The sequence below is a fragment of the Podarcis melisellensis genome, assembly GCF_964234715.1.
Source record: "Podarcis melisellensis genome assembly, chromosome: 10".
NCBI classification, from domain to species: Eukaryota; Metazoa; Chordata; class Lepidosauria; order Squamata; family Lacertidae; genus Podarcis; species Podarcis melisellensis.
The window spans coordinates 27,766,973-27,779,846 of record NC_138542.1 but is presented as its reverse complement, the minus strand read 5'-3'; the positions used below and the strand labels follow the sequence as shown (position 1 = coordinate 27,779,846).

Genomic DNA, 12,874 nt, shown 5'->3' with positions numbered 1-12,874 from the left:
CATGAGAATCTTTCTACTTTAATGATTACTTCAAAGCTCCCAAGTCAGGAAAGTATACGAAAAGGTAAAGGCAGCCATGTTGGCCCATAAGAAAACATAAATTCAAACAAAACAAAACAAAAACATATTAGCAATACCTTTATTAGGCCAACCAAAATGTCACAGAAAAGTCAATTAATCAGTCAATCATTTTATCTGTATGCCGCCTTTCTGAAGTTAACACCATGCTCAAGGCGGCTTTCAACATATAAAAAATTACATAACTACAAATGTAAGAAAAGTAGTCATAAAGAATAAAACATCAAAAAGTACACAACTCAACCGAACAATTTCCACATAAATCATAAGATCCAAAATAAAGATACAAAACAACAACAACACCCACCGCAGCAACAACACCTGCCTAAACAATACCCCAACCCAAGATTCGAGTTCCCCGGAAATCTTCACCAGGCTGGATGGCAAAAACAGACCCCGCAAGGGCAGCGGAGGCTGCTGTTCAAGGCATCCTTTTATAATCTGAGATTGCTTTAAAGATGGAGTGTGGGATCTGGAGGAGACATGCAGAAAAGAGTCTCTTTCAGGTGGTCTGCAAGTTTCAGGTCGCCCCCAGGCGTTCTGGGGAAGAAAAGCCAGGAAACGGCCACCCCGATCTCTGCAACTACAACAGCCGCAGTTAAGAGAAGCGTTCCTGAACCTGAACCGCGGCTGTGGATTTGCCATTAGCTATTGGATGGGCTTAATTTCAGCCAGCACTCGTTCCCCAGCGCTGAGCCCCTGAACTCTTGGAAGCACCTCCGTGCTTCTGACCATGGGCAGAGTGCTTGCCCGTCCCTTCTGAATCAACCTCAGGCAGCTTCTCCTCCGCGTTTAGACTCCCGACGGGTTTCCATCCAGGTGCGCGCGGAAGGGTGGGGGCAAGTTAAGCGCAGCGACGGCTGGCGCCCATTGGGGTTGGTAGGACGGAAGGCAGGGAGACCACCAGCAGGGGGCGCCAGAGCCAACAGCAGACGGCGCCCCCTGATTCCAGTGTTGCCCCCGCGCTCCTCCCTGCTGCTCGCCACAGCCCGCCGCACTGGCTCCTCTAAGTCAGAAGGCAGCCAGCGGCGGCGGAGCCTGGCTGAGGGCAGACTGCGGCTGGCAGGGTCCCGCTGGCCCGAATGGCGTCTTCTTCGTCCGCGAGCAACAGCTCTTCTATCTGCCAGGCTTAAGCTTCCTCTTGCTGTAGAGAAACAAAGCCTGAGGAGTAGCAGCCGCAGAGACACCACCGGCCGGAGTCGGAGTCGCGTCCCGCTCCCGCCCGGTCTGAAGCCTTTGGCTCCTGTGCCGTCGAGGAGCCTGAGGCGGGGAGGTGTTCGAAGGCGCCTCCTTCCCGCCTCCCGCCGGCGCGTCCTCATTGGCCGCCGCCCGCCGCCCCCCCCCCACGTCGCCGTCCTCAACCCCGCCGCCTTCCCTCGCTCTTTTGAGGCTGCCTGCGAGGAGGAGCCGGTGGCAGTGAGCGCCGGCGGCGGAGGCTTGGCGACCGAGGAGCCCTGAGGAGAAAGAAAGCGTCTGTGCGCGCGCGTCGCGTGAGGGAGCGAGCGACGCAAGGCTGCCCGCTTCCCCTCCGCCGGGTCGCCTCGCGCCCTCCATTGTCTCTCTCCGCCGGGTTCCCTCCAACAGGTTCTGGGGCTGAGGCGCTTCTCGCGGCTTCCCGCTTTGGCGCCATTCCGCGCCCTTTTCGCGCCTCCGGGCGGCGGCGGCGGCTGAGGCGCCTCGGAGATGGTGCTGCGGGCTGGGGAAGACTCGACTCGCGGCGCCTCCTCCTCCTCCGCCCGGTGGATTCTGCCTTTTTGCTGAGGGAGGGAAGAAGAAGAAGGACGCCGAGGGGTTTGTGTGGAAGAAGACTGGGGCGTTCGGCTGCTTGGCTTCCTTCAGACCCGGCTTCTGCCTCCAGGACTATGGAGTGATTCTGGGCGCCGCTCTCCTCCTCCTCCTCCTCCCCGCGCGCGATGGAGTCCCCGGGCTGCTGCTGGAGCGCCCTGGGCTTCTTCCTCTTCTGCCTGAGCTCAGGTGAGACTCGAGCGGGGCGTTCCAGCCTCTCCTTGAGGCATAGGGGGAGGGGGGCGTCTCGGGGTGTGTCTCCCAACCTCCCCCTTCCCCACCCCGATGGGGAATCGGCTCAGTATGGGGAGGTGGAGAAGAGGGAAGACGGAGGATCCGGGCAGGAAAACGAGCCGAGAACTTTGCGAAAGGGATGCTGCGAAAGTAGGTCATGTAAATAGGACTGGCTGGTGCGGCTGAGCCGGGGAGGAGATACCTGCGCCTTCCAGAACGGGAGTGGCAGCAGGATCGGGGTGGGAAAAGAAGGAGGGGGGTGGAAGGTGGAGAGGAAAAGTTAGGGGATTGGGTAGTAATTTCTCTTTTCTCTTCCCCTCCTGGATCCAGCGGTCGGCTTTGGCGTGGACCCCTCGCTGCAGATCGACGTGCTGGGCGAGTTGCAGCTGGGGGAGTCGGTGGCCGGAGTGGTGCAAGTGCAAGGGCTGCACAACGGGAGCAAAGCTTTCTTCTTCCAAGGTATGGGACCTCCATCCATCCAGGGGTGCCAACTTGAATAAAATATTGGGTGGGGGAGGGAAGCGCCGCCCCACACAATCTATCACACTATTTGAATGGCAATTCCCATCAACTTTTTGCGGGTGGGACAGGGCCCCCCTCCAATATTTTATTGTTGGTGGGAGGGACCCCAAAGGGAGCTCTGTCCCTAGGAGTTGGCTCCTATGCATGCATCCATCCTTCCTCATTCTCGCTTTGGCTCCAGGGCTGGCTCTGTGGGCAGGGTCAGCCCAGGCCACCTGAATAATTCCTGAACTTGCTGGCAAATGTGTTTGATTGAACTTTTTTGCATTAACCGGATGGCAGGCGATGCTCCTCTGGGCTCGCGATGCGACTTGGTCCATTTGCTGAGCGAGGCACCTGCCTGCCTGCTCTGTTAAGCCTCGCTGATTCTCCCCCTCCCTCCCTCCACTTTTGTCTCTCTCCCGTCACTTTTCTGGCCCCTCTTTTGATGGATAGACCCTTAATTAATGGTCAGCAGGAAAGCTGATGGCAGATGGCTTATTTTGCCAGGCGTGGGGAGCCCTGAATAATAAACAGATTCGTCTGGGCTGGCTGAGATTGGTTTATTTGGGAAGACACGCCAGGCTAAGCTCTTGTTCTCGCTGATGGTTAGAGGAGAAGATAAGACTAGGGAGAAAATATGAAACTAAGAGTGTGAAGAAGTGGGGAATGGGGATAAATACTGCATCCCCCCCATAAAAATGTCTGCAGGAAAAATATAGAAGCCCTTGCAAAAAGATTTGTTAACAGGTTATATACCCTTTATCCTTGTTAAATTTTGAACTTTTTTGGGGGTGGGTGGGAATTCTTTGTGTACACAATGGGTGGTATAGTCATACTCAGAGTAAACCTATTGAACCTAAGTAACAAATCAACGACTTTCATGAGTCCGTTCTGAGTATGACTTAGTTAGCTAATCACCCACTGATTTTAAGGATTTTTAATAAATCTAAATGTTCCTTCCAAGAATAAGGAGACAGCTGTCTTTTGATTCATTTTTGCATTAATATATTCAAAGACACTTCTAATGTAGGATTCCAAAAAGCAGCATTTATTTTGTGCAGTTTATAGTCTATTGTATAAAGGTAAAATATTCTGAGATAAATGCTTTTCCTCATCCCTTGTATATGAAAAAGATTACATACAGAATTAGATTTTTAAATCACAATGCAGAACATTTCTGAAGCTTATCAGACTGTTCATTTAAAAGAGGGCTGATATCATAGTGGCGTTGGGAAGAAAATGGAACAATGTTGTATGTGCATGCTGAATGTTGCTATGTAAAGTTGGAGAACATGGGCCACACGGTGAATTAAGAAGAGTTTTAATTTGCTTCTATATAGCACATAGTCTATGTGTATCATTTGTTTTCTTAGGAGTTCCAGTTATAGGGTTTTTTAAATTTTCTTTTAGTACAAGAGGCAAAGGGAGGCCTTGCAAAGAAGCTGTAATTTAAGGAAAAATCCAGGCAATGATGTTGGCTTGAACTTCTGAATCAATAAGATCATGTATCAAAAGCTGACTACCTAAGTCACTGGAGGACTCTGGAAGGATGTTATTCTACATTCAACCAGAGTGTGTCACTGTGACCATTAACACAGAAAAGTCAGAGCATACACTTTTAAAAAGAGAAATTGACACCTGCTATTTTTAAACAGAAAAAGCCTTCTTTCAACAGGATGTAGACATCTACATGAAAGGGCTCTTGACAGAATAAAAATATAAAATTCCAATTTTGAGGCTAGTAATTATGAACATTTCAGGACTGCACATACAGTGGTACCTCGGTTTAAGAACAGCCCTGTTGATGAACTATTCGGCTTAAGAAATCCACAAAACCAGAAGTAGTGTCCCGGTCTGCAAACTTTACCTTGGTCTAAGAACAGAAGCCGAAAGGTGGAAGGGCATCGGCGGCTGGAGGCCTCATTAGGGAAAGCACGCCTTGGTTTAAGAACGGACTTCCAGAATGGATTAAGTTTGTATACCTATATCACTGTGTGCATTTTTTTTATAAAAAAAATGCAATTCCAGCAAAGTGAATTTTAAAGTTTGGACATTTCTATTTCTCCTATTTTTGCTGAGTCTGAAGACTTAGCCTGCATTTCTCTTTTAATTTTCAGAAAAAAATGGATGCTCAGCATTCATTTTTTCTTTATACAATACACCTGTAATTGCAGATGCGTTTTAGCATTTCTAAATTTGCTATGCATCTTGTAAAGTGATCTAATTTATAATTTCTTCTCCTTGGAGAAGAGCCAAGCAAGTACAGCAATTCAAAGACTTTACTTTCATTCTGATTCTTGTTGTTGTCTCTTTCTCTTACCATTCTCTCTCCCCCCCCCCCCGGAGTTGTGAAGAGGCAGCTTCCCCAGAATTTGTAGAGTTGGAAGGGCTCCCAAGGGCCATCTAGTCCAGCCCCCTGCAATGCAGAAATCCTGCCCGCAGCTATCCCTGGGTGGGCTTAAACCACCAACCTTCTGGTTAACAGCCAGATGTGCTGACCCATTGTCCCACTGGAGACATTAAGTTTATCTAGTCATGGATGCCATCAAGGTTATATTGCTTGAAAGATGTGGCATATTAAAATTTATATAAATTGGGCAAATCTCAACCAGTACCACTGGCCTTATGCAATTATTTACCCATACAAATCTCCCCAGCCTCTGTTTTCTTGGCTTCGCCCAATGAACCCAAAGTGCTAACAACATGGGGGCTTTTCACCTAACTGGCATGCATAAAAACTGTTTGCTCATGGTGTAATAAAGTCCACTATGTATTTATGAACCATGTGGACAGAGTTGATTGGATGGATCTTTCTCATCTCATTGGCCCCCAATGAGAGGGAGCATGCAGATTGCATGGGCTTCTTCCACAAAACTTCCCATCTATGTTGTTGTAATAGTTGCACAAGCTTGTGTGTGAGTATGAATGATTGAAGGGGGGGGGACACACAGTTCCCGCAAGTGAATATTTACAAGGATAATGTAAAGTGTGAATGAATAACTATAGAGATCACATTGGTCACATGTACATCTATTTCAGCTATGGAAATATATGTGTCTTAGGCTGTAAACTTGCCTTTGAGACATCTCAAGGATGTTTTTAAGACTACTCTGGAGTACGTTGGCTGAAGCACTAATTTTTCTCAAGCTACAGCATATGGTAGTGAACCCTTTGCCTCTGAAACTTAGATTTTGCATTAAGATGTTTGCTGGAACACTGAATATTAATAAGAGAGCACTAGTTTGCTGTGAGGTATAGAAAACAAGATGTCCTTGGCCTCATAAGCTGATGCATCTTTTAATGGACTTCTTTTTGACTGAGTTAATGAAAGTATAAGATAAATATCAACAAAAGAATGTCATAATAGATATAATATGAAAACAATGATATAGAAATGAAACACATAGATTGACTCCTGGGTTTATATACATTATACCTGACTGAAATGACCTCAAAGAAGCTTCTTTGACTTTGTGAATTTTGCAGAGTGGGTTCTCTTGGGCATTTGTTGAATGGAATAAAATAAAAGAGCCAAACATACATAAATAAGCTTCAATATCTATTTCGATTGGTTAATTCTCTTACTATGATCCAATGATGCATTGTACCATGTTTGTTTGCAAAACAAGTCAGCGTAGGTAAAAAATAAAAGCAAGTTATATGAACACCGGTCATTAACCGCAAAAATCCATATTTTGTTAAATAATCCACCCTCTGTTATAATTATTTCTGGGATGAGTCATAGAAAACATATTGACTAAAAAGGAAATGGACAAAACGCAGTACTGTACCATTCGAATTAATGAATACAGCTGTCTACTGACTTTATTTTACAGTGCTTGATATATTGAGGACAATTAATTACATATTTGATAACTTTAATGCATACTGACCAGCTGAATGAGAGCTGGTGCTCAGTGTTAGAAGATGGGAGACATTCAGAAAAGATGTTCCTTTTTTGTTAGAACAGTTGGCATGTATGTATATAAAGTATGCTCAGTTATTTCAGCAAGCAAATGCATGCACACACCCCATCAGCACCAACAGATGGGGTGGAATTATATGGTGGGTTGTGATAAAGCACACCATGGAACAGAACACCAAAGAGCAGATTTAATCTGTCAGCATGATGCATGAAGGAACTTCACAGTTAGTGGCTCCTCAATGGTTCTTTCTGCTGTCAGAAAACAAAACCAAAACAGGTCAATTTGTACTGTGGTATAGGAATACTATGTAGCCTTGTTTAAAACTTGTTATCGTTATGGGGTTACAGTTTTCATGCATGCTAACTTTATTTCTGTCTACATTTTTGGAAACAATGTTTGATGTTGTGACTCAATCATAGCTGTTTTTTTCTCAGGGTGCAAGGTAAACAAAGCAAACTGTTGCTGGTGTAGGGAATTTTGAAAAAGTAGACTTTTTTCAGAATTTGGCTTGAAGACATGGGGGAGAGAGATATTTTGGCTTTTTAAGAGTAAGATGAAAGTATGAATGGATTGGAAGCATCCTGCTTTGTCTATAAGCATATAAGCTATTTCTTTAAGAGATTCTCACTCAGTCCATTCAGGACCTGAGAGATGATTTTTCCTAGCTGATATATGTTATACACATAGCATGCCCATTGCATAATGCCTTTCTACCAAGTAACAAAAAAACAAGCAGAACTAGTATATGGATTTAAAATGCATCTTCTGCTGCAAAATGAATAAAACTGAGATACTTTCCATTCTCTATGCACATCACGCCACTTTTTATAGCAGGGGGTGGGGTGGGGAGGTCCCCTTTTAGCCCAAGGGCTACTTTCTTTCATGAGCAACCTTCTGGGGACTACATGCCCTTGGTTAGCAGAACCAATGGCCCAAAGAAAAGACAAGACTGACTTTTTTTGTACAGCAAGCTACATCCTAGCCATGCAAAACCAGAGATTTCCAATACACACTTTCTTCTCCCTCTAGACCAGAAGGAATATTACAGTTCATGGACACATTCTAACCAGGCAAAATGACTCAAGGAGGGTGTGGAATTTTAGGCTGTGTGCATGTTACTCATATACTCCATCTCCAATGAATTCCCACAACTGGTGTCTAAAGCTGTGCACTTATGAAGCTGGCCACAATCCATATCTATCATTGAGAAATATTGTTGTTTGATGCATTTCCCCCTCTAAGTAGTAGTAATAATAATAATTGCACCCTCTCCATCAGACTGGTTGCCCTAGCCGAGCCACTCTGGGTGGCTTCTGACAAATATAAAAACATAATAAAAACACCAAACATAAAAAACTATCCTATACAGGGCTGCCTTCAGATGTCTTCTGAAAGTTGTATAGTTATTCATCTCCTTGACATCTGATGGAAGGGTGTTCCACAGGATGGGTGCCACTACTAAGAAGACCCTCTGCCTGGTTCCCTGTAACTTCACTTCTTGCTGTGAGGGAACTGCCAGAAGGCCCTCGTAGCTGGACCACAGTATCCGGGCTGAACGATGGGGGTGGAGATGCTGCTCCAGCTGTACAGGGCCATTCCTTGTGATTTGAAACTGTAAGGCATATTTGCTTTACTGCTAAGCTGAGGCTTGTGCATTTGAGACAGATGACAGCTTTATGAATAGGAGTGTGTGTGGGGGATTGCAGGTGCAGAGAAACTAAACAGGTAATGAATGTGCATCAGGTGAAGACATCCACATCTCGACTTGTCTCATGGGTGAGCCAGTCCTGCCCAAAATAGTATGGAGTCAAACCACATAAACTATTCTACCCAGTGCTTCATTTACGAGAGAGGGGGAAATGCTGAAGTTCTTGTCCAAGTGGAATTATGTCCCTCTGGTCCAGAAAACTTGGTTGCTTGAAGTAACCTAAGATATTGCAAAGCTGTCAATATGATCTCCTGGGCATTCAGCTTGAAGGGCTCTAAACAGCCGTTATTGCTTGTATGGTACCATACAAAACATGAAGCCAACTTAACACCTTAGGGTTGTATCAACTAAGTCTTATACAGTATAGTGTAGGCCCACTGAAATAAATTGGCATGACTAACTTAAGTTCATAGATTCCAGTGGGTCTGTTCTGTGTATGTCTTAGCTAGAGGCAACAACATTTATGCTTTCAGATATGCAAGAGCCACGTTTCCATGTTTTCCTTTGCAGATATTCTATTAGATACCACTTTAGAAGGCAAGAGATGGACTATATTTGAAAATAATGTAGGGATCCTGCATTATAATCCAGGTTAAAAATCTTTGTCCTTGGTTTTGTTTTCCTTCACTGGTTTTGCTACAGTTTCTTGCTTTGAATAATTATAGTATGTTAAGCAATGATTGAGGTGGGTCTTGTATCAATTCTTTATCTGAGCTGGAGAGGGTGGAAGCTTAAAAAAGACTGTTTAAGTAGCAAGTGCTGCTCAAAATGCCCTTTATTGCTTGCAAGTGTATGTTAAGAAAGTACCCTTAGCTAAAGCAATTTTAATAGTTTTTTAAAAAGCAAATTGCTGATACACATTGTTTCGCTGGTTTTGAGGATGATGCTAATTAATAAAATAGGTTGCAGAAAAATGCTAACGAGGTAGATAATGTGCTAAATAATAGGGATCAGGTGTGTGTGTGCATGCTGAGAATGAGTGTAGGCCTTGTTTTTAGTACCGTATTTTTCGCCCTATAGGACACACTTTTCCCCCTCCAGAAATGAAGGGGAAATGTGTGTGCGTCCTATGGGGTGAATGCAGGCTTTCGCTGAAGGCTGGAGAGCGAGGGGGGTCGGTGCGCACTGACTCCTCTCGCTCTCCAGGCTTCAGGAAGCTATCCGCTAGCTGTGGGAGACCCAGCTCTCCCAGGGCTAGCGGAGAGCTTACCTGCACCCAGAAGCTTGGGGCGCGCTGAGCTCAGCACGCCCGAAGCTTCGGGATTAGTGCAGCGCTCCGCTAGCTGTGGGAGAGCTGCGCAACTCTCCCATGGTTAGCAGAGACCTTGGGCACCCAGAAGCTTGGGGTGCGCTGAGCTCCGCATGCCCCAAGCTTCGGGCTTAGCGCAGTGCACCTGGGGGGGAAAATAAAAATTTTCCCCTTTATTTCCCCCCAAAAAAACTAGGTGTGTCCTATGGGCCAGTGCGTCCTATAGGGCAAAAAATACGGTAATTGTATTATGCACTTGAAACACTACTTATAACCCTGCTGAAATTGCTGTGTAGTGAAGAATGGGTAAGAAATAGTTTAAATTAAAATCGACAATAATAATATGTTTAAATAAACTTATTCATGGGAAGAGATGGAACTCTGCTTATAGGTGTGATGAAAAAGCTTGTCACAGTTAGATAAATGGGGGCTTTCAAAGAGCATGAACACATATGCAGTTAACTTATCAGCCACAAACAGGCACAGATGGTAGTTCATGAAATGCTCCCTGGTCAGAATATAATACGACAATAGATGCAGAAATGCAAAATAGTTTACAGTTGAAGAAAATAATCATCTATTTTACAAACAATGCTTGTAGACCATAGTTCAGCTAAACTTAATTTACATTTATCAAGGAATAAGCCCTACTGAGCATAATGAGACTTACTGTTGGATAAACATACATAGAGCTGCACTGCACACCACACTGAAACCAATGAAGCAAGTTATTTGTGACTAACCTAATATTTTTCTATTCATATAAAGCCGGTCCAATTAATTTCAGCTGTGCTTACTGCTGGAGAAGAGGGCAAAGGACTGCAGCCTGAGCCTATGCATGCTTGCTCCTCAGGAAGCATGCAAAGTCCCACAGTCTCCAATGGAACTTACACTGCAATCCCATGCACAATGACTTGAGAATAGGTTGCAACTAGCTTTAGCCAGATCAGGGCCCTAAAACTACACTAAGGGATATATGAAGTTAAGCAGGCTTCTTTGGAGCCCATCTGAGAGTATTTTATATTAGAGTGGTGCGATATGCCTCTGATATTCTAAGCTAACTCCCTACACAGTCAACATCCATGATGCTATTAAAAACATGGCTAAATTCCATATGATTCCATTATATCCACTGCTGTGTGTGTGTGTGTGTGTGTGTGTGTGTGTGTGTAAGATACACACAGAGGCACACACACATATATACAGTGTGTTGAGAATGCAAAGGTATAAAACCTCTGTTTTGGGCTAGAACTGGGTACAAGTGGTTTCTTGAAATTATCCAACCTATTTGTGAGCAGATAAATTGGACAGGGTGGGGAGAACCATGGGGCGGGGTAATTCTGCAGAGTGAGAAAGCCATGTAATGAGGTAACAGCTGTTTTGGATCCATTGGATATAAAGCCCAGTGGCTCCTTTAAGAGAGTAGCGCAGGTTTCTCTGTTATGCCAACTTGGAGCTGGCATGACAAAATAACAAATCCACCCCAGCTTCCACGCTTGCTGACATGAGCTAGCAGGGCTTTGGATACAGCTCTGCTACTGCAATGTCCCACCTCTGGAATGACCTGTCAGTCTATAATCCTTCGCACACATACCGTACTTGGCGTTGTAACTCACCCTGTGACATTCAGGTGAAGGGTGGGGATATGAAGGTTGAAAATAAGTAAACAAACTCCATCAAGCACAGTGTGTTTTCAGTAGATGTGTTCTGTTAACCATTTGTAAACATAGAATTGTAGTCTAACAGCTCCACCCTAAACATGTTTATGAAGAAGTAAACTCTATTTATTTCAGTTGGACCTGTTCAAGTGAGCATGCTAGGCACTGAAGACCCAAGTTTTAGGCTTCAAGGCAAAAATGTGACAAGATTTAAAATGGTGCTTGACAGTCTTCTAATTGAAAATTTCTTTTTTGCTCTGCATGGTATGCATTTTCCATTGGCTTGTGAATTGAATATTTAGGAAAATATGAAAAAAGTGATGTCTGCATTGAAAGCTGTGACAGTTGTGCTTTTTGTGACAATGCTGTGGTACCTAAAAAGAGCTTGATAGAAAAATGCTGATTTAACACACATTTAAGTCAGTGAGAATATAGTAGGCTGCAGTGGCTGTAGAAGTGCATGCAATTACAGTCAATCTCCATAAACCAAATATACTTTTGTTGGAATACGATGTGATTAGACAACAGTGGCTCTGGAGGGTACTTTATGAGGGTACTATTCAGAGCAAACTGCAATCAAGTACATCTATAGGATCCTTGACAACACAGGATGGTTATAAAAGATATATTCATCTTTAGAGAGATTCACCATCTACGGTATAAGTCCTCACTTAAATTGGCTTAGATTTCTAAAGTTTAACTAAATGGGCTGAGGCTACTGATATTCAGCCTACTTCCCTGTGTTAGGTCTGATCAGTGGTAACCTGGAGGAACCAATAATTTCGGATACTCTGTAGGGGTTATAGATAAGTGGTCTTCAGATTTTCAGACACCGACTCCAGCCTTTGATACAAGAACCAGTTTTAACTGGTTTAGGACTCTGTGCATGAACCTAGCAACAGATGCTACTTTATATATCAGGTTCATGGCTTCTTTGCATCCCTAGCATTTTAGAAATGAAAAAAGACCCAAACTTTTGAAGAATGGTGGCAGCACTGAAGGGTGGCCCACCATAGGTTGGTTTGTGTGTTCCCTTTATGTGACGTGACCCACCAGCTGAAGACCACTTTTGTTTTTTCATTCCAGAAGCACAATTTGTCTTGCCATAACACTGCAGTGTAAGAAGGGCTGTGTTCACCAAAGGAGCCCAATCCTCTATTGCATTTTGTCATCCTTTGTCTCTTATGCCCTGCCACAATCTGGTGTCTCTTGTACTAATCTGAATGAAAATGTGTGATTAAAAATAGATTTGTGCTTTTGCAGAATCGCAGTACTGATGTCTGTCTTTGTAATAAATGTGCTTATGTTCTCATCATGGCCATTGTCAGAGGAGAAGCACGTTGTTGCCTTGGAGAAGGTACTTAGAGAGATTCTGACTGTTTGATTGGCTTTTTCTTCCATCACGTTTATTAAAAAAGTAGCTGAGTGTGGAAATAGCATTGTAAATAATGAAAGTGAATATCATTGCCAGATATGTATTCTTCTTTCCGGATGTTCTGCAGAAGTAAGTCCTCTTCCCAGCCAATCTAGTGAAATCATTAATTTATTGCTGCATCATGATTCTGACACTTCTGGAATGCTTGCAGAGATTAAAGCTCCTTTATCAACATTCCCAAGACTGTGATGTCTAAAGACCTCAGCTGTTCACAAGTGGCTGAAATTAAATTCTGACTGTTCAACAAATCTACACTTAAAATTTGATTTATAGCTGAAACAGTTAGAAGATGATTAT

General features: G+C 44.1%; 1 protein-coding gene across 2 annotated transcripts in view; it reads left to right on the top strand.

Moving 5' to 3' along the window:
• The first annotated feature begins 1,295 nt into the window (after positions 1–1,295).
• Positions 1,296–12,874, top strand: part of NELL2 (neural EGFL like 2) — a 106,691-nt gene continuing 95,112 nt past the window's right edge. For both annotated transcript variants that reach the window (XM_081928963.1, XM_081928962.1), the window contains exons 1-2: positions 1,296–2,052; positions 2,428–2,556. In XM_081928963.1, coding sequence (XP_081785089.1) covers positions 1,992–2,052; positions 2,428–2,556 — 190 coding nt within the window. In that variant the 5' untranslated portion in view covers positions 1,296–1,991. The remainder of the gene's footprint in view (positions 2,053–2,427; positions 2,557–12,874) is intronic.